Below are 23,018 nucleotides of genomic sequence, written 5' to 3'. Positions count from 1 at the left end.
AAGACGGTCTTGGAATATTTCGGAATATATAATGTAAGCTGGATAGTCAAAACTTTATGCAAAGATGCCTACATTTAACTTACATTCCTACCAAAGACATTTCTATCGACTAAATAAAAATTCCTTCTATTTAAAATTTAAATAGAACTTGGAACAGATGTTCATAATATCCACGCAGACTTGCACGTGAGAGCAGGAGTCATCCGTTTTAAATAAATTAAGATTTTGTACAAATAATGTTTTTCATTTTTCTTCCTTGTTGGATTCTGGCACCCCCAGCAACAGTTGCTCATATAGCAAAGTGTAAAATATTATCTATAATTTTATTTTTTTTTGTTATGGACTTCCCCAAAACTGTTGATCCCTGTAAATAGTTTATAGTATAACAACACTATAATCTGTTGTAGCACAGCGTTAATTAGCGTCACACCTCACAACCTGCGTGTACCACATTTTTGGCTCTAACGCTAGAAGCGCGGTGGATGCTGTGGGGGTAAGTTCTGGTTTCTGTTTCTTTCCCGATATTTTTTTTTTCATTTACTTTGTATTAATAATTTATAATTGATTTAATTTATTACTTAACACTAGAATTACCAGAGCCTACGAAAAAACTCGTAATTCCGTCCCACCTTAAACTGCTTCTTAAATCCCTTCACACCTCTCCGCCAGCGCCCTTTGTCTTCTAAATGTGCTAATAAAGAGAAGCCGCTATTCCATCCCCCACCAATTTAGAACGTGCACGAACTTCTCTCAGCTCATGCCTTGATTGAGTATCTGGGAGTGAAGTGGAGTTTTAGAGCGGAAATAATAGATCGTTGTTTGGAACACACGCATTTCATGTCTGTTCCGTTTCTACAGTAATCTGTGTCGATGCATACTAACGCCCCCGCCCCCAGGGTTCTGACACACAAACGCTGGCGAAGCTGCCTTCTTCGTATCTCACCGTCACTTGCTTTTCTTTTTATTCAGTTTTATTGAGTGTTCCTGCCAGTCCCCGCATGTTGCTGTATGCTTTTTCTTTTGCACCCCAGGACATGCAGAAGAAAGAATGGTAAAGACCAGTAACTTCGCGCTATATGCAATCATCAGACACTCCCCATCTGCCCGTGTCGCTCAAACACAGGAACATATATTGGTGTAAAAGTATAACAAAAGTGCACTTTTATTCAAGTGCACTTTTTCCATCGCCTTTTCCTGTAAGAAGCAGTGTACACACTTCTCTCTATGCTGTGGTTTCTATTACACACCTGAAAGAAAGAGACAATACATATGAACATATCCAGCATACAGCAACATGCGGGACTGGCAGGAACACTCAATAAAACTGAATAAAAAGAAAATCAAGTGACGGTGAGATACGAAGAAGACAGCTTCGCCAGCGCCTGTGTGTCAGAACCGGTGGGGGCGTTAGTATGCATCGTGGTACAACGCAGAGCTATAGCGCCTGTATTCTGTTTCTTTTGTACTCCAGGGCACGCAGAGGAGAGAATAGTAAAGAGCAGTAAGTTCGGCGCTATATGCAATCATCAGACACTCCCCATCTGCCCGTTGTTTTGTTATACTTTTCAATACTTTTATACTGCTCAAACGGGCATGCTCAAAAATACACGTGTAATGCCACGAAAAGTGCACGCAGACACTTCATTTCAAACAAAACAAGTGCACTTTTATTCAAAACTACCTGTATAACCGAAGAAAAAAGAAAGCAAGATACAGTAGGCGATTGATACGACATCTTGCATGGTGCAATGCTAAGAAGTGCAGATTTTCATTCCGTGCTATATGAAATCATCACATTCAAATATTAACAGTTCCCACACACCCAAGGACCGTCCTTCCTACATTTACGACACGGTACTTGTTGCGTACACACCTCTCTGTGCTATGGTTTCTATTACACTGAATGAGCACCTGACACTGTACTTTCTTCCCTGGGGGAAGGTCCCGCATCAGAGAATTTCCAGTTCCTGCATAAATTTACACCCGATCTGACGCTGTTCGCTTTCAAATAATATTGCATTAGTGCAATTATATTTTCATATATATTGTCTCTTTCTTTCAGGTGTGTAATAGAAACCACAGCATAGAGAGAAGTGTGTACATTGCTTCTCACAGGAAAAGGCGATGGGAAAAGTGCACTTTTGTTATACTTTTACACCAATATATGTTCCTGTGTTTGAACGACACGGGCAGATGGGGAGTGTCTGATGATTGCATATAGCGCCGAAGTTGGTCTTTACCATTCTTTCTTCTGCATGTCCTGGGGTGCAAAAGAAAAGCATACAGCAACATGCGGGACTGGCAGGAACACTCAATAAAACTGAATAAAAAGAAAAGCAAGTGACGGTGAGATACGAAGAAGGCAGCTTCGCCAGCGTTTGTGTGTCAGAACCTGGGGGGGGGGTTCGTTAGTATGCATCGTGGTACACTGCAGAGCTATAGCGCATCTTTAGTGAAAACAGCCGTGTCAGATGGGGTTGTATGGATTGATTCTGAACGCGACTGAGAGAGTGGAAAGTGAATAAAAAAAAAGCTAACCTTTACAAAGATCATAAATTGCACCGGCTGTTACAGACTGAAATCAAATGTATGTTTTATTCTAAAACAGTAAGACTAAGAACAGTTTACTTCTCAAAAGGAGGGCGCAGGATCGAACCCGTGACCCTTGATTCAAGCGGGGCTGTATCTATTGAACCACGGAGTCAGTTATAGTAAACTGGTGTCAATGTCGCATGTTAAGGCGGCTTTTTCTTTCTGCAGTTATATGTTTGAATAAAAGTGCAATTGTGTTATTCTTGTGAAAATGTTTCTTTGCTATTTGGACTTCAGGCTTCATACATTATATAGTTTATGCCTACATTTTGTCATCTACTACTAGAATATAAAAAGTTTCTGTTTTAACAATGTGTTGACACAGATTACTGTAGAAACGGAACAGACATGAAATGCGTGTGTTCCAAACAACGATCTATTATTTCACTCTAAAACTCCACTTCACTCCCAGATACTCAATCAAGGCATGAGCTGAGAGAAGTTCGTGCACGCTCTAAATTGGTGGGGATGGAATAGCCGGCTGCTCCAGCTTCTCTTTATCAGCACATTTAGAGAACAAAGGACGCTGGCGGAGAGGTGTGAAGGGATTTAAGAAGCAGTTTAAGGTGGGACGGAATTACGAGTTTTTTCGTAGGCTCTGGTAATTCTAGTGTTAATAGGCAGAGGAAAGAAGACGTGTATGTGACGCTCTATTTCTTTTTGTTTTGCAAAGATATGCTATATAAATATATATATATTTTTCTTTTCATTTATTTTTCATTCATTTGTTCATTTTGTTTTCAACTACACTCATATCAATGACAAAACAATTACATTAACAATCATGTTATGTTTTTTTTTAGTTTTTCCTTTTCTTTTCATAACTTCTTTTACACACTACTTCCACTGTGAAGCTGGTATTCTGCTAGTATATATATATATATATATATATATACTCACACACACACACACACACACACACACATATATATATACATATATATATATATATATATATATACATATATCCTGGCAAAATTGTTTTATAGAAATACAGAGCACTGAAGTGCATACAACCGAGTCCAAAACAAGACTGAGGGAAAAGGGAAAAAGGGCAGGCTTTTAAAGGGGAAGACAGGAAGTGAGGTCATAAGGATCGGGCACGTGTTCATCACTCATTGGATCAAGCCCGGACGTGACATCAGAGGGGCCAGAGCTGGTAAGGTCTGTCTCCATTGCTTCGGTCCCGGAAGTGATGTCAAGAGAGCCAGGTGGAATCTCCCAGGAATGGTCTACAGGGAAGGGAGTAATAGAGTCTGTGCACTCTGCCACATCCCGGCATGCCTCAGAACTGCCTTCACTCAAGCCCTTTAGCTGCCTCCCATGCGCACATGTGTGACAAGGCCCCCCACTTAGCCCAGACCCGTCGGGTCGGGCGAACCTAACCAAGAGGTCGTGAGCCCGAGAAAGAGCATCAGCGTTGGCATGGAGAGCACCCCGGCGATGAACGAGCGAAAACGTATATGGCTGTAGGTCAAGAAACCACCGGGTGACCCGCGGATTTGACTCCTTGTGCACTGCCATCCACTGTAGAGGTGCATGGTCCGTGACAAGGGTGAATTCCCGGCCCAACAGGTAGTACCTAAGCTGAGTAATTGCCCATTTAATTGCCAAAGCCTCCCTTTCCACCGCTGCATACCTGGTCTCCCCGTCCAACAGTTTCCGGCTCAGGAACATGGGGTGTTCTACACCATCGACACTTTGGCTCAGCACGGCGCCCAGGCCTGTGTCCAAAGTGTCCGTCTGGAGAATGAAAGGCAAAGAAAAGTTAAGTGCCATCAAAATAGGTGCAGACGTAAAGGCCTGCTTTAAGTCACCAAATGCAGTGCCTGTCTTCTCAGTCCATACCACAATGTTCGGGGCCCTCTTTGTTAAATCAGTCAAGGGCGCTGCTCTCTCCGAGAACCGGGGTACAAACCGGCGGTAGTACCCGGCTAATCCGAGAAAGGCTTGGACCTGCAGCTTGGTTCGCGGACGGGGCCATTTCAAAATGGCATCAACTTTGGAGCACTGTGGCCTAACGGTACCCCGACCCACCAGGTAGCCTAAATATTTGACCTCGCTCAATCCAAAGCAGCATTTCTTGGGATCAATCCGGAGCCCGGCCTCACCAAGTGTCCGCAATACCGCTCAGACATGCTGTAGGTGTTCCCTTCACATGCTGGAATAGATGACGACGTCATCCAGGTAGGCAGCACTTTATGAGTTATGAGGCCGAAGCACTTTGTCCACCAGACACTGGAAGGTTGCTGGAGCCCCGTGTAACCCAAATGGAAGGACACGTTACTGCCAGTGTCCGCTAGGGATACTAAACGCGTTTTTTTCCTTCGCGGAGTCCGTTAAAGGAACCTGCCAGTACCCTTTTGTCATGTCAAGAGTGGTCAAATATCGAGCCTGTTCAAGCCTCTCGAGGAGGTCGTCCAATCGTGGCATTGAATAGGCATCAAATCGGGAGACTTGATTAAGCCGACGGAAGTCATTGCAAAACCTCCAACTCCCGTCAGGCTTACCGACGAGCACAATTGGGCTGGCCCAGGGACTATAACGTTCCTCAATCACACCTAGCTCCAGCATGCGCTTGATCTCAAGCTCCACTTCAGCCCTTTTTGCCTCGGGAAGACGATAAGGGCGTTCTTAGACAATAACCCCGGGCTCTATCACAATGTTGTGCTCAACCAGAGAGGTCCTTCCGGGGTTTTCACAGACTACCTCCCGAACGGCCCGGATAACTGTTTCCAGCTCCTGCCGTTGTCTGGGACTTAAGTCCGTACTGAAGTTAAGGCTGTGTGTATGAGCAAAGAGTGAGCGGGGCTGGCCGGAGGAGGGATCAGGGTCCCTGTCTTTCCACGGTTTCAGCAAGTTCACATGATAAACCCACTCCTTCGGCCGACGATTGGGTTGACTCACCATATAGTCGACCAGCCCCTTCCTCTCCTTAACTTCGTAGGGGCCTTGCCAATGGGCAAGCAACTTAGAGTGGGAGGTAGGCACTAGGACCATGACCCGATCTCCCAGGTGGAACTCCCGAAGAGATGTGCCGCGGTTGTAGTAACGGGCCTGTTCTGCTTGAGCTTCTTCCATGTGACTTTTAAGGAGAGGCTGAATCTTTCCAAATCTATCGCATAACTGCGCTATATACTCTAATATGTTTGTAGAGGGAAGAGCCTCTTCTTCCCATCCTTCTTTTAGAATGTCTAATATGCCCCGAGGTTTTCACCCATACAGTAATTCAAAAGGGGAGAACCCCGTGGAGGCTTGTGGGACTTCCCGATAGGCAAAAAGGACGAGGGGGAGGAGCTGATCCCAGTTTCTTCCATCCTTGCTGACCACCTTACGCAGCATTTGTTTGAGAGTCTGATTAAACCTCTCTACTAACCCGTCGGTTTGAGGATGATACACCGCGGTCTTTAAATGCTTTATTTTCAGTAACTTGGCAGTCTCCTTGAATGTCTCCGAGGTAAAAGATGTCCCCTGGTCTGTCAAGACTTCCTTGGGAATACCCACGCACGAAAAGACCCCTAGTAATTCCTGTGCGATGGCTTTGGAGGTAGCTGAGCACAATGGAACAGCTTTGGGGTATCATGTAGCATAATCCACGAGGACTAAAATGTACTTGTGTCCTCGGGCTGAGGGCTCTAGGGGTCCAACCAAGTAGACCCCGATTCTGTGGAAGGGAACATGAATCAGGGGAATAGGAACGAGAGGAGCACAGTCCCTCCTAGGAATTTGTCGCAGTTGACACTCTGGGCAGGAAGCGCAAAGCGACAAACCTCCTCATTGATTCCCGGCCAGTAGAAATGGAGTTTGATCCGCTCCAGAGTTCTCGGTGCCCAAGTGGCCACCTAGGAGGTGGGCGTGTGCTAGCTCGCAGACCTGCCACCGGAAGGTACGCGGAATTAGCAGCAGCTTTCTCTCCTGCCCATCATGCATTGCTACACGGTAAAGAAGGTTGTTGTCTAATACAAAGTGAGGGCCCTGTGGCATCGACTGATCAGTGCACTGGCCATTGACAAGGACCACTGCATTTTTTGCAAATTTCTCTAAATTGGAACCGCAGAAGGGAGAGAGGGTCTGCACAGACCTCAATGGGCGTGGTTTCCTCCCGTTCTGCCGCGGCTCTGGTGGATGACGTGTCAGCACGCGACGGCCCGGGAGTTGCCACGTTACCAAGGATGGCCGCTTCTTCTCTTTCTGCCGGCTGATTACACGGCGTGGAGGCAGCTTGAGATGGCTCATCTCCGTCCGTGACTAGGCCCAAGTTAACCCCGGGAGTGGTAGGTGTCTCACCGCTTTTAATATTAGGCCAGTCCCACCCTAGTATCACCGGGTGTGGAGTATCAGGAAGGACTGCCACCCTCCGTAGCTGATGACACAAGTGGCGGCCCTGTACCAGCGGGTTTCCCCGTGGATACAGATTATACCGGCCTTAAAGTTTAACCACTGTTGCGGTAGCACAACTCGGCGGGCAACAATGGAAATGTTGCTGCCGGTATTGAACAGAAGTTTTAAACCCGTTGACGATTACCACGACTGTGTGAGGAACCCCCAACGGGTTTGTCAGAGCACACCAACCCCTCTTCCCCCTCCACCTGCATTCCACCTTTTTCCCAAGCGGTTTGCACGGCCGCGGCCCCGGGTCGCTGACGCAAGCTCTGGGTTGTACGGGGTGGGGTTGGGGGGGTCATAGGTTTTGGGACGTACTCCGGCCGAAGTTTGGCCAAGGGACAGTTCAGCTCCCCCAGATTGTGAGGCCGTCCTTTGTTTTTCTACGAGCTCTGCCAAGTTTTTGAATTGTCTACCCAAGACCGGCTGGGTGAAGCCCCGGAGTAATGTGTCCAGAAGCAGGTAGCAAGCCACCTGCTCTATTATTTGGAAGGGCTTAAGTTTCTGTGGCCATAGCCACTGCCCTACCTTTGCCCATAGGGACCAGGCTTGCTGTGGGGTTGGCCGCTCTGGGTCAAACCTCCAGTTTTTCAGGCTACTCGCCTGCCAGTCTGGGGCACCCCTAGGTGGAAATCGAGGCTCTGGCTTCACAGGGAGGCGGGCACTCTCTTCCGAGAGAGCATAAACAGTCCTCTTTGCCTCCCTCTTCCGAAGCAGCCCAAGTCTGTGAGCCCCTCTCGAACACTCCCTGGCCTGTCTAGATTGCCTAGTGCAGCATGCCGGGAGCAGAGCCTGTACCGGGCCACTCCGAAACACGGGACACCCTCCCCGCCTGGAAACTCGGCCCCGGTATGGTCCCACTTGGATGTGTTGCAGGTCCTGTCCCCTTCTATTCCAGGACTTCTCGATCCTGCCGGCTACGCCAATGTCACAAGAATGAGACATACTCAGATAAAGGTTTGGGGCAGCCACCTGTATAATCTGGTATCCTGGCTGCAAAATCGTTTTATAGAAATACAGAGCACTGAAGTGCATACAACCGAGTCCAAAACAAGACTGAGGGAAAAGGGGAAAAAGGGCACGCTTTTAAAGGGGAAGACAGGAAGTGAGGTCATAAGGATTAGGCACATGTTCATCACTCATTGGATCAAGCCCGGACGTGACATCAGACGGGCCGGAGCTGGTAAGGTCTGTTTCCATTGGTTCGGTCCCGGAAGTGATGTCAAGCGAGCCAGGTGGAATCTCCCAGGAATGGTCTACAGGGAAGGAAGAAAAAGAGTCAGTGCACTCTGCCACATCCCGGCATGCCTCAGAACTGCCTTCACTCAAGCCCTTTAGCTGCCTCCCATGCGCACGTGTGTGACAATACACACACACACACACACACACACACATACATACATACATACATACATACATACATATATATATGTATACACACATATATACATATCTACATATATATATAGATATATACCAATGTAATAGTTTTGTCACTGTTATGAGTGTTGCAGTCATCAAGGATTTGATTATCATTATTTCTTTCAATCAGGTTTGTATTTGGAGGATGTGTTGTGTTCAAGTTATATTCCATGTTTGTCAACTGTGGTAAAGATAACAGGTTTTATTCATCAAAGCGTTCACTACTCAAATCAGTACTCGTGCATCTAAGATGTTTAACAGGCATTCCCGGTATTAAGTTGTGGATTTGCCTGCGAATATTTAGCGGTAGCGTGTCTATGAACTTAATTTAACCTTTCCCAGTCCTGCAAAGTCAGTTCATGTGAGCCGCTCGGAGTACATGCATCGAAGCTTCTCAGCTGTGCTTGTGCTATCTCATGCGATCTCGCGATGTCCACGGCTTTATTTAATGTTAGCTCAGACCTGGCATACCAGCAATTTAAACTCTGTTACAGCAATTTAAGCTCTGTTACAAAGTGATCAAAAGTCTCGTTTAAACCCTTGTATTTCGCAAATATTGTATTGGTCATGGGCATGACAAACGCCAGCGGCAGCCTGTCTATGAACTTAATTTAAACTTTAGGTTTACACCGTGCTTTGTTTCCGCAAGCTGCACTAATGAATATGCTTGTATGTGTCACTCGCTTCATATTCTTTTTCTCCTTCTCAATTGTGTAATGCATTTTTTGTTCAGCGCTCTTTGGAGCTGTTGCTTTTTGTCTGCATACTGCGTTCACAGTCCGTTCACGTGAGCCACTCGGTGGCAGAGTGTTTCTATTGGATTGCCGCTGATGGATGGCCTTATATGGGCAGGCACTCAATTACGTGGGAGGCGTGACGATGAGGGACACAACTCCACCTCGCACGGCGACTGAGCTGCAGGCTATGGCCGGTATATACGTATGTACATAAGTAGGTTCCAGTTATGACCTTTACGCGTAGAATTTTGAAATTAAACCTGCCTGACTTTTGTAAGTAAGCTGTAAGGAATGAGCCTGCCAAATTTCAGCCTTCTACCTGCACGGGAAGTTGGAGAATTAGTGATTGAGTGAGTGAGTGAATCAGTCAGTGAGGGCTTTGCCTTTTATTAGTATAGATACAATAGAAAACTGGAAGACAAAGCTGAAAACATTCAACTAGTTGAGCAACAATTTTGGCTGAAGTAGATCATTAATGGTTTAGTGGTAAATTTGTGCATACCAAGTACAGGATCATACACACTCATGTGAAAAGGTAAGTACATCATATAGAAACTGTTGACTTTTTTTTAACATATTTGAACAGGCAAACAGTAGATCTTCATGCAAAAATATTTTTGAACTATAGTGACAGCACTGTTTCTGCTACAACCTAGATTGTGCAAACTCACATTTTTTTCCCCCTACTGTGTTTTAATCAGTTTTAAATCAGCATCTCACAAACTCTGAAATGCAGAAAGCACAGGGATTATAAATACAGCTTAGATCACAGCTGCGAGACACCAGCTGCAAGCAGATTATTTTAATTTGACATTTGTATGTCAGTGCAAATATCTGCACAGACTCGCCTAATAGCTGCAAGCACCCAGTTAAGTCGTGGCTATGTTTTGCCAATATCAGGTAGGATCACAATGCCTGCCTTAGTTTTCGATGATTTAAGCATTTGTAGCCTTGTTGATATGTGAATTTTCTTTTCTAATCCATTTTAGCAATTTTGGCTTTGAGATTTATTGTTTACAATGTCAATCACCTTACTGCATTTTGCACACTTAAAAACACACCTTCACAGCACCGTAATTAAAGTGCAATTGAGAATGACACTATAGACCACTCATCTTGGGTTAACGTAAATTGTATAAATTTCAGAACTGCAAGTCTGATTTTCTGCCTCAAAATAAATGCATTATTAAATCTTCTTTGAAGTGGGAAATGAGAAGAGAACGTGTGAGGAGAAGGTTATGTTATAAAGGGAATTGCAAGACAGGGTGGGACAAGATAATAAAAAGGGAGCGGGTCTCAACAAGAGCCTTCCTGGAAAAGGGATGTGTTAAATAAATAATAGTCTTTCTCACAAGAACTAAAAATAATGAGCAAAGCAGCAGTGTAATAAAGTATGTACAATTAAGCCAAATGTACAATTAAGCTGACTTACGATAGAACAGAAATAAAATAAGGAATATAGGGATCAAGTGGTGGAGAAAATAATAATAATTGCTGAACATACTAAATATGTATTACATTTGAACTCTTGAAATGTAGTGGTGTGGTGAAATGTCTGACAAGTGTCAAAAACAAGATAAGACAGGCTAGCAGCTTTTTTTTCTTTCTCCCCACATTCAACAGAATCTTAGAAGAATCCATCCATTTTCTAAATTTGCATGTTAGTAAGTTTTAGTAAGCCCTTACATGAACACCTGGACTAACTCAAATGTGGATAGTTTAGAATAACTAGGCAACCTAGCTGCACATGGACATGGAGACAACTTGGAAAGTCCACTCACAAGGCAGCCCAGTTGTGAAATAAACCTAGGCACAGGTGCTATAAGGCATCAGTACACCTGGAAGTAGAAGGGTGCCACTGGGTGAAATTGGAGGTAGCTTAGTAAATTATGGCTACCCTTGGTTAAAACTAAGAAAACAGCCCCTGTCAATCAAGCATGTAAGCGCAAGAATTTTGATGGCATTTGTTAGGTCACAAGCATGTAAGGACAAAATGAATGCCAAGTATCTTAGCAACTTTCCTTGTTGTTTAATTCTCAATAATTTGTTGTGTCTGCTTTCTTGAGATCTCGAGAACAAACTTGTATAACTGTCAAATCAAGCACATCAAATAGTGCAGTGAGTACAATTAAGTTTAACTTTAGTGGAGTCAGTTTTTTTAGCAGATGCGGCAGAGTCTAAAATAGATAAACTAGGATAAGCTTTTAAATGTGACGCAGGTTAAAAGCATTTTGCATCTAATGCAGAATATGTTCATTCCAAAATGTAGAAATAGTGAGGAATTAAAGAAATCTTCACACTGGATAAATAACTAGATTAAAAAAGAAGATGGGGAAAAAAAATAAGGTGTATAAGATAGATAACTCCAGGGCGTATGAGAACAACAGTTAAAAGGCTATTAGGAATGCTAAACGTCAGCTAGAGAGATATATTGCAGATAAGATGAAAGATGACTGAGAGATTCTATTAGTATTTTAGTAGTTGAAGAGCAGTCAAAACTAGCTTGCCCTTAGTATTCAAAAATATACAGTCTTTGAACTAACAGATGCTCTAAATTTGCATTTTTCTGAATTTTTCATATGTGAAAAACAGGATGATCTCCCATCAGTAACAGACAGTGCCAAGGAGGTACTTAGTGATTTGGAAATTGTTGAGGGAGAAGAGCTGAATGAATGAGAAAGGTTGAAATCAAACAAGTATCCAAGACTAGAGAATGTTTTTCTTAGAGTGCTTATGAGGGTTAGTGATTGTGTATGTAAACTGACTACACAATGGTGGACTGGAAGATAGCACATAATTTCCCAAAATCATGAGGACTACCTGCTCAACTAACCCTGGAAAATCCTGAGTTAGAGGCCCTGGATTCCACGTAAGAATTGTTTAATTTACTTGTTTATTGTTCTAGTGTTCATCCATCCCTTTGTTCTTTATTTTCTTCCTTTTGCTCATGTTTGGCCATCTTGATGTTATTTTAAGTTTAGATATGCCATGAAATCTTCCTTTATTGGTGCAATGTATGGAAAAGATTCTTTATACAAAATATATTAAATATTAAATGCTAGATTATAATTTAACTACCAGAAACTTTAAAAAGTATCAATTTAGAGGAACAGATTAGGATTTGTAGTGCCAATTTTTATATTTTGTTTCTTTAAAAAAACAAATCTTGCTTTTGTCATTCTGAGGGCAATTCAAGTGTCATATACTGTAGATGGGGGGGAAAAAAACAGGAGGTTAAAATTAAAAAAATATTTTAAGCAATTAATTAAATGATTTCAAAGGCTGACTAATTTCAGTTAAAAAATGTTGTGATAACCTATTTGTTTTGAATTTTCAAAAATCAAAAATTTTAAGTTTCCATTGTTAGTTACCTTTATGCTCATTAAGCAATGCCCTGTAGTTGAGAATGTTAGGGGTATACACTGGCACGATATTCTCATTGTCTAAACAATGAGCAGAAGTGGGATAAAAAGGAGAATAAAATGTTTGGCTGTGTTGTTAACACTGTTAAATATAAATCTGTTGTACGCAGAAGTCCTAAACATGGCAAAAGGGTAAGAGGCCTCCAGATGCTCCACAAAAGTCTTCATAGGCCAGGCAAGGACCAGGCCTCCTTTGCTTTCCTGGAAAAGGCCTCACCCATTGGGCTTAACCTTATTTCTAGTGTCCTGCCTCAGGCTTTACAGACCCAAAAGGGATTTTAGACATAAAATAAACTTAATTGTCGCAAAATCTGCTGAAAGCCTCACAAAAAGGATGCCCATTGTCCCTCTGCTTGTACATAAAAAGGACAACAGAATCTTTATATAAAAAAAAAAAATCATTGAGAAAATAGAAATATACAAGCCAAATGCTGAAAAGATCAAAATGGGTTAAAAAGAGATACTTAAAAGTCAGTACTATAGCAAACAAAGTCCCAGGACAAAATCCAGAAATCATAATCCATTTAACTAGTGCACAAAAAAATTAAGAAAAATGGAAAATCCATAGAAAAGGCAATACTGTACTTATAAAAGTATTCCAACATGTACAATACTTGACTGCTGGCTGTCACTTCTGACTGTGATAAGTAGCTAGCATCCGTAACATTATGGTGTCTCCTCCTCCTGTGGCTCCTCCTACAAAACACATGGAATGGAGACACATTTAAGGGTAGAGAACACAAATAACATATGACTAGTGAATTCAGCAGAATTATCATAAAAGTAAGAAAACTAATAGCACATAATTACCAAAAACAGCAATACATAAAATGCACATAAATTCAAACAGATACATAACAAAATCAAGGGATGTTACACTTAAGATTATATAATTCAGTAGTGAGACCATCCATCCATCCATTATCCAACCCGCTATATCCTAACACAGGGTCACGGGGGTCTGCCGGAGCCAATCCCAGCCAACACAGGGTGCTTGGCAGGGTGCCAGCCCACCACAGGGCACAAACACATACACACACACACACTCACACACCATGCACACACTATGGGCAATAGGATCGCCAGTGCACCTAACCTGCATGTCTTTGGACTGTGGGAGGAAACTGTAGTACCCGGAGGAAACCCACGCAGACACGAGTAGAACATGCAGACTCCACGCAGGGAGGACCCAGGAAGCGAACCCAGGTCTCAGTAGTGAGACAGCATGTGGAATTTTGTTCTGGTCATTAGGTTCCAAAAAGGACATAACAGCACATGAAACTGTGCAGAGGAGAGGAAAGTAACCAAGTGCATCCCAAAACGTAAGGACATGTCATGCTCTGTTTAGTCTCGAGAAAAGTAGACTGAATCGGGACCTAATCCAAGTCTTCAGAACTGATAAAGTAGATCTAGCTGTATTCTTTCAGCTAAATGATGAACTGCATACTAGAAGTCACCAGTTGAATTTAAGGGTTCAAATTGAAGCCAGGAAACAGTTCTTCATTAATAATTGTGTAAATCTGGAACAAACTATTATATCATGTAGTTGAAGCAGACACCATGACAACCTTTAAGAAGTATCTGGATAAAATATTGGGATATCTTAGCTTTTAGCTAAACAAATAAGCCTGATGGACTGAATGGTCACTTCATTTGTCAAATTTGTTATTTTCGTACATACACCTAGGCCACCTATTTCTTTTAACCTCCTTTCTTGTAGTGCATGATTAGGGTGCTACATTTTCTGAGTTCACGATTTGTAAGCTTGTTTTCTCCTCTTTATATGGCAAATAGTTGGGGCCAGAGTGAACTAAAATTCTGTAAAATACACTTAGTTTCTATAGAAACATATCTAACTGTAGGGTAATAGAAATGAGGGTAGAAAAATCTCTGAAGCACATCACATTGGCCTTCTTATCCAGCGAAAGTGCATCAGCAAATAAAGATAAGAAACTGGTTAAATGAAACTGAACTAAAGCTTAGGTAGTACTAAATAAGAATTACATGAATCAACAATTTAATTTACTTATTTGTATCGGCACACTGTAGTGGCCGCAAAGCACTCAGTTTCTCATTGTTTGTAAAACAGTGATTTATTTATTTTAATTTGGGGTTGCCAAGAACAGACCCAGGTTTGAACTCGGCTCACACCCTCCCAAACAGACATGCAAATGGCAGTTTAACTAAAATGAAAAATAATATATTGAATAAATAATGAAGCAAATACGTTTAAACAAGTATTACATAAACAGAATTCAACACATAACCATAACTGCAATAATAAATATTTAACTACAAACTGATACAAAAGAAATCCAATGAAACGTTAGGCACTAAATAATTGTGAAACAGTCCAGTACAACAGATTCAGATAATGGTGAAAAATTAACTAAGATGCCAAGTGAACAGCCTCCTGAATGTTACGAAACGTTTTGTCCTACTGGGATCCGGTTGTTGCTTAAAGATTTGTAGAAGTTGGTTAGTGCTTCTTGGACAAATACATTTACCAACCAAGACAAGCCACACAAAATATCAGGTATAGGACAAGAACATAACTCCAGAGAAAACTGTATTTCTGTAATTGTAATCCAATTGTGAAGTAAATGTAGAAACAAAAAGACATCCGAAGCTTGTGATCCTACTGGGATCTTATGGATCCATTGGTAAATTCTGTGCCATACCTTGTTTTTTTCCAGCAACCCTTCCTGCGAAAAGCTAAAGCTGCCCAATGGCATATTACTCTTGGGGCTGCTGTGATTTGCAGTCCAGGTAAGTAGCGCTGTTGCAACATGAGGCAGTGGGTCACCCTCACGTGTTGCTAAATATATGGTAGTTAATTGACTTTAACAACTTGCCTTCCATTTAACTTGATCTTCCAGTTTTGGTACAGAAAAACAATCCATCAGTCCCCATCAGCAGTCTACTTCACATTATTTGCCTGTGTGAACGTTACCTGGGCACAGACAGGCAGACATGTTGTTTTTCCACCACCACATGTTTATTTACAATGTCTATTTATAAAAATCAGTGCACACACAAAACCCCACAAAGTCCTGGCCACACAATGCCTTCTTCTTCGGGCTGCCTCCACACTTTCTTCTTCTGCTTCATCCTGCTTCCACCCGACTCCAGCCTCGAATGAAGGGAGGCGGCCCCTTTTATCCACACCCGGATGTGCTCCAGGTGCTCCCCGGCAATCACTTGCCAACACGCCCCAGTGTGGCAGAAGTGCCAGCTGTACTCCCGGAACCACTCCGGGTGTCCCTGCTTCTCTTCCCCCCAGCACTTCCTGGTGTGGCAGAAGTGCTGAGGTCCAGGGCTCCAAAGGCATCGGGGCACCCCCTGGCGGTGACCACGGGCCCCTGCAGGGTTGAGCTTCCAAGCCCTCTACCCGTGGCCCCCAAAGCAACCAGGGTGGCAGCCCCCACGTGATCCCAGGTGGGCGCACGCCCTCTTCCAGTCCTTCATGTCATCCCAGCCGGGTTGTCGCCCCTGGCATCCCTGACACCTGTGTTAATAAATGAAGGTACTAGTGAATAAAAGTGAAGCTGGGTACTTCACTTATTATTCCAGGTTACTAAATACAATACATTTGAGAAAGTAGCATTTGTGACTTGCTTTCTCTGTCTGTATGTCATGTATAGCTGATGTCTTCTTCCGCTTTCAATACAATAAAAAAAGGTCAAAGCACTCCTATTTTTGCTGGCTTTCTCACAGGCATACGTAAAAATAATGTAGCCATATCCCTCAAAGGTAAATAAAAATTATGAAGATTCAAAGAAAAAATGTTTAAAAATCACACACATCATCAGACAAAAAAGGCAAAAACTTGACAAAGGAGGAAATGAAAATTGATTTTACTTCAGGGGGGAAAAAAGTTGTAGGTGGATCAACATTATTAATAAAAAAAAAAAAAACTGGAAGTTATTTTATTGAACTCGACAAAACCCTTTAGATGTTTTCTTACATTTTAAACATTTTAAATTTGTTTAATTGGTATTAAAAGTATGCACAAGTTTTGTGTAGCAGCTTGGATTGTCATAAGCAACATGGTTCCATGTTCAGTGCCAGATATTTGTGTAGGCTAGGGTACTGCAGAGCAGCAACTTCTATGGCATGAGACAACTTCTCTCGGTTCTAGTCATGCCTCCATGCACACATGCTTCTCAGAAAAAAAGAACTGATGAGTAATATTTTATGAATAATTTTTTTATACATCTGTAGTTATATAATGACAAGCTACAATATTCAATATTATTTAAATATTTTCATGCCAAAATTAAAATACATTTTTTGTTAAAAGAGCTCAAAAATTTGTCACATTTGGCTAGTTTTTATTCAGCCTATAATATATAAAGAACTATGATTCACTCGAAAAATATTCAATAATGTTTTATGGGTTGTGGTATAATATTGAGAAAAGTAACTGCAGCAAACATTTTATTGAAGTGATTGCTGCTAAAGGTGAAATAACTAGTTATTGATTCCAAGATGGCAGTTACATTGTCACCTGGGGTAAGCAATATTGCATATATGTTGTGTTCTTCTGGGGCCTATTAAATCTAACACTTGGGTTTGTTGATGATTTGTCAGAAATCGGAGCGAATCAGACAGGAGATGAGTAGGAGCACTTTATTAACATTCATATGCATCTGTGTAGAGAATTGTAAAGGATTTTGTATAGAAACCAGAAAGTTCACAGAGTTTGCTGTATCAGCATTTTGAGAGATCTAAGATGGTGATGTACAAAGGACGATGGTCCGCAGTGGTGAAAATCAAGTAAAAGCAGGTAACCCGGTACATGTACAAAATTATCATAAAATATTATTATTTGCAGGGTCAGTGGAGGAACGATCTGTTCAATGGTCATGGCACTATGATTCATAGCTCAGGCATCATCTATGAAGGACAGTGGATAAATGGCCAGCCAGCCTGTGAGTATGAAATTGAGGCATTATTTTGGCTTTTTTTCCATTCCTACTATGAGTCTGCTTTACTTGCTACTATCTATTTACAGGCACACAAATCTATAAACAAGCTTCTACTCAGCTGTGTATATCTATGCCAACCTGATTGTCATAGCAACCGTACTGAGCATATTAGAACTTTTCGACTTGCTACAGAAAAAATAGATCATGGGCAAAAATTATCATACACTAGGCTTGGATTTTATTAATAAGCTATTCTATACTAACAATACAACATAGTACGTAACTTTAAAAGTGTCATGGTTATGAGCATCGCATGCGACACCATCGGGTTTTCTCACACAGCACTGTCAGTGGTTTATCAAGAATGGATTTGTGCTCAAAAATCAGCCAGTCACAGGCAGTCCCTTAGTCATTAACAGACTGAAGCAGAGTGCAAATAGAGATTTTCAGGATGACAATTAAGCTCACTACGAAAGTTAACAGTCTTGCTAGAAGAAGCATGTCAGAATCCACAATTCCCACTGAATAACCCTTCTGTAAATGAACAACAACAAAATATGCTTGCAGGAATGTAAGGAAGCATAAAGGTGACTGTTTAAACATTGCTTAGTATGATGAATCCCTGTTTCCTCCCAATTCAAGAGAAAACGGGGATTGGTGAAAATCCCATCAGTTCATGAATACATCAAGTGGTGTCAACAGTGCAGGTTGATGCCTGTGACATGACAGTTTTCAGTATATTTAGGTACGTCAAGATATTTGAAAGTCATTGCAAATCATCTATTTCCCTTAATAGCAACAATTTACTCTTCCCTACAGTTGTTCTTGAAAGTTTGTGAACCCTTTAGAGTTTTCTATATTTCAAAATCAAAATAAATACTCACAAATACGTAATATTCGATCATTTTCCTCAATAAATAAATGATCAAGTATAATATTTTTGTCTCATTTGTTTAACTGCTTTCTCTTTAACTACTTTTAGGACTTGAGTGAAAATCTAATGATGTTTTAGGTCATATTTATACAGAAATATAGAAAATTCTAAAGGGTTCACAAACTTTCAAGCACAAGTGTATATGGAAATGTAGCAAGGTTATTATGCCATGTCATTAAAATGAAAAATGAGAGTGTATTGAAGTTAAATAAATAGACTTATGAGTCCTGGGTCTAAATGAACATTGTGTGATGAGGTTGAACATCCAATTTACTGTATAGATGTGCCACCAGACAATACAACAACTGTGGGATACATTAGATGAAACACAAGGCAATAACCCTCAGCTTTATGTCTGACATCTTGTTAAGTTAATGCTCCAAATAATTAAAGGAAATATTGAACCAACTTGCACCATTTAGATGTACCTGATAAAAAAATTCACCTAATATTTTTGTATTTAAACATACTTTGATCATTTTTAATTTGCACATTTCTTTTAAATTATCAGAGTGCTGTAAACATTTACTTATATATAAGTTTCAATACAGAGGTCTTGGAACTAATAAAATATGACACTGTTAGCATTCTTTTTTTTTTTGTTTGTATGTTTTTTACTTTTATCTAGAAATGGTTTAGTGATGTGTTTGACTTCAACCATGTAGGACATTCAGGTTTTCAACCTCCAGAATAGCCCTGTTTAACATTTTCATTTACATAATTCTCTAAACTGAGCTGTAACTATAAGATCTAAACTTTTTCGGCTCCTTTTCACCTTTCATAAATAGTGACTGAACTCTTAATGATACCTTTAAGCATATGCACCATTCATAATCATAAATTAGCCATCTTCCTCCAAATGTTAATCAGTTCAAATAATAAATTTTCAGTTTTCACTGCTAAATGGGTCATCTTAAACCATTAAATTTAAACCTTAAGTTCCTCTTTGACCATGTGATGCACTGTACTTCAGTAAACTGGGAAAATTATGTGAATGCTACATTTGTACAGCACACGGATGTTTCCAAGTCTTTCTTTAGAGCTTTACATATACAGAGATACCTGTGACATAAAATTTTTGAAGTGGTCTAAATCAGCAGACACCTACATTACTTATTTCATAATGATAAATTATTTTATTTATATAGCACCTTTCCCAAGCTCAAGGCGCTTCACTTATGCTCTAACTAATCTTTTAGGAGTAAACTGTAGCATATTAACAGATGCTATGTTGCAATGCATTCTGTTGACAGATTGTTTTCTGGTAGTTTTTTTAGGTTTGCAGTCTCATCTTGTTACGTACATGAAAATGTTCTTACATATATATGCTTACCATTAAGACTATCTAAAAACATTTATTGTTACACAAAGTTTGTGTTTCATTGGATAGGTTTAATGAAGCTGGGTATTTCTCAAAATACCATGTGATTTGTTAAAGAGTGCATTAATTAAGAATAATTATTTAAAGGACCATGTGATGTTTACAAAGGATGTGTAGTATAATATCTGTAAGATTGAAAAGCTATGCAATTCTAGCTTTTACATATTGTACATTTAGGCAACAAAATGACAAAGACAAATATCCTATTTAGTAAAATGGATACACATTCCATAGCTTTGTGCAAAAGCAAGCACTGGACATCCGTAAAAAAGTAATAGAACATAAAATTTCTTAGGGTATGTCTGTTAAAATACATATTTCATTAGAATGCATATAACACCTGTATATATCTTGATTATAATTCAGTAGAATATGTGATGCTTCTCATCTGTAAGAAAATTACTGACCTGCAATGTGGCCATAGCAGTTATGCAAGCTGTCAGCACTTTATGTAACCTGTAAAAATGTTCATTGAGATTCATTAATGTGTTACCTTAACCAAATATGCAGAACATGATTCTTGTATGAATTATCTTCTTAAGATTTACCCTTCTGTATAGTATATAATCCACCTGTCTGCATTTCCTCCACTCTTGTATGTCACCCTGTGTTCCTTTTTCTTCATAAAATACATATTCACCACTGCCATATCCATTCATTTTGCAAAATCCATTACCATCTGACCTTCTTCGTTCCTCTCCTTGACATCATACTACCCATCACCTCCACAACATTACTCTCTCTCCTTTGGGTGCACTCTCCACCACTTAATCCAACTCACTCAAGAAATTTTCTTTCTAATCCATCACAAACCCAGCTTGCGGGGCATATGCACTAATAACATTCATCATCACATCTTCAATTTCCCGCTTCATAAGCAACGCTCTGTCTCTCTGACACTCTTTTCATCTCCAAAACAGTCTTGACATGCTGTTCCTTCAGGATAACCCCTATCCCATTTCCTCTCCATCCATACCATGGTATAACAATTTCAACCTGCCTCTGATACATCTGGCCTTGCTCCCTTTCCATCGGGTCTTTTTCATGCACAATATATCAGTCTTTCTTCTCTCTTATCATATCAGCCAGCTCTCTCCCTTTTCCAGTCATAAGGCCAACATTCAAAGTTCCTACCCTCACTTCCACTCTCCTTCTGCTTCCGGTTACACCTTCCACTTCTTCTTTTCTTTCAGCCATCAGTAGCCCAATTACCCCCAACACCCTGTTGGCTAACAGCACTGGTAGTGGCCGTTGTTAACCTGGGCCTCAACTGATCCGGTATAGAAATCTGCGTTGGCCACATATTCATCTTGCAACATTTTACACTGGATGCCCTTTCTGACATAACCCTCCTCATTTGTCTGGGCTTGGGACCGTCATGAAGAAACACACTAGTTTTTGCATCCTCCGTGGCTGTGTTACAAATATAAAGATAATATCAAACAACAATCTATACCTGTATATATAATTCACTAAGGCAAGACAACCATGGAAAGCACGCTGGAAGGGGCGTGGATTCACTAAGCCGCCGACAAGTAAGACACCTATGGCACACGCAGGAAGGAGCTACGCTGGAGGTGAATCGCCATATGTAGCGTGTAAAACAGCATTGTTACAATGTTGCTTTTCTTGCTGATTTATTACATTACCGATTTTTCAAATATTAATTTTATACCTGTGCTTAAAAGTCATTAAAAAACCGGCCTGATTATGCGGTGTATGGTACGCCGCGGGTTGGCTAGTATATAATAATTTTGCACATATTCAAGTATGCAGTATTTTGGAATTATATTTTTGGATTATTTTCGATACTTTTTAGAATGACCAGAAAATTGATTCTGGTTTGTTTAAATTTCATTCTTTTTGTTTATAAATATAAAATTAATTGGTAGATAATACAGTTCATATTTGTTGTTCATTATTTCTTAATGAGGTGGGGTAAGGAAATCTCATAAATAACTGAAAAAGAAGCATGAATTAAATTCATTTTACAAATTATGGAAGGAAATAAATGTAAAAAAAATACTACTGTATCACCTTATTTTAGAATGTTATAACAATAAAGAGTCGGATTTGAGTTGTCGATCAACTGCAGGGGAATGAGACATAACTATAGGAAGAGGAGGTGGTGAAAACTGTAGAGGGTAAATTTATTAAATTATTATTTATGCTACAGAAATACAAAGCGTCCCATTACCACTTCACCGTAAATAAAAGTAAATTATGATGCAATAAAGGCTAATTTTTGTCATGTTAAATATTGTAATTAAATAGCACAGTAATTCAGAACTACAGTTATGTGAGGTCTTCAGATTTTGTGACATGATTTCGCTGTGAAGTTTGCAGTATGAAAGGTGAAAAGATCCAAGGTCAAAATCACGTGACTTAAATACAGTTGAAGTGAGGAGTATTCTATCAACTGAAGTAGCTACATCTATAATGAACATTGAATTGTGGAAAACTGAGGTGCAAAGTCCTGCCCATTGATCTATGCTAATTAAAATATCTTTGCATATTGAGAACTTGAAAATGAAAATGAAAATGCAAATGCAAAGTGGATAATGAAACTTCAATGAATAGTAGATGGCACCAGTGCTTATTTGCGGTTAACTTTTCGTTTTTGTAGTTTCATTGCTGTTCAGATAGATAGATACTTTATTAATCCCAAGGGGAAATTCACATACTCCAGCAGCAGCATACTGATAAAAACCAATATTAAATTAAAGAGTGATAAAAATGCAGGTAAAACAGACAATAACTTTGTATAATGTTAACATTTACCTCCCCGAGTGGAATTGAAGAGTCGCATAGTGTGGGGGAGGAATGATCTCCTCAGTCTGTCAGTGGAGCAGGACAGTGACAGCAGTCTGTCGATGAAGCTGCTCCTCTGTCTGGAGATCATACTGTTCAGTGGATGCATTGGATTCTCCATGACTGACAGGAGCCTGCTCAGCTCCCGTCACTCTGCCACGGATGTCAAACTGTCCAGCTCCGTTCCTACAATAGAGCCTGCCTTTGTCACCAGTTTGTCCAGGCATGAGGCGTCCTTCTTGTTTATGCTGCCTCCCCAGCACACAACTGCGTAGAAGAGGGCACTCGCCACAACCGTCTGATAGAACTTCAGCATCTTATTACAGATGTTGAAGGACGCCAGCTTTCTAAGGAAGTATAGTCGGCTCTGTCCTCTCTTGCACAAGGCATCGGTATTGGCAGTCC

The 23,018-nt window shown here is 40.7% G+C and overlaps 1 protein-coding gene across 2 annotated transcripts in view; it reads left to right on the top strand.

Moving 5' to 3' along the window:
• LOC120531055 (MORN repeat-containing protein 1-like) overlaps nucleotides 1–23,018 on the top strand; it is a 428,485-nt gene that overhangs the window by 52,413 nt on the left and 353,054 nt on the right. For both annotated transcript variants that reach the window (XM_039756051.1, XM_039756050.1), the window contains exon 7: nucleotides 17,394–17,490. In XM_039756051.1, coding sequence (XP_039611985.1) covers nucleotides 17,394–17,490 — 97 coding nt within the window. The remainder of the gene's footprint in view (nucleotides 1–17,393; nucleotides 17,491–23,018) is intronic.

The sequence above is a fragment of the Polypterus senegalus genome, chromosome 6 (assembly GCF_016835505.1).
Source record: "Polypterus senegalus isolate Bchr_013 chromosome 6, ASM1683550v1, whole genome shotgun sequence".
NCBI lineage: Eukaryota > Metazoa > Chordata > Cladistia > Polypteriformes > Polypteridae > Polypterus > Polypterus senegalus.
The sequence above is the reverse complement of the archived record's forward strand: the minus strand, read 5'-3'. Positions and strand labels throughout refer to the sequence as shown.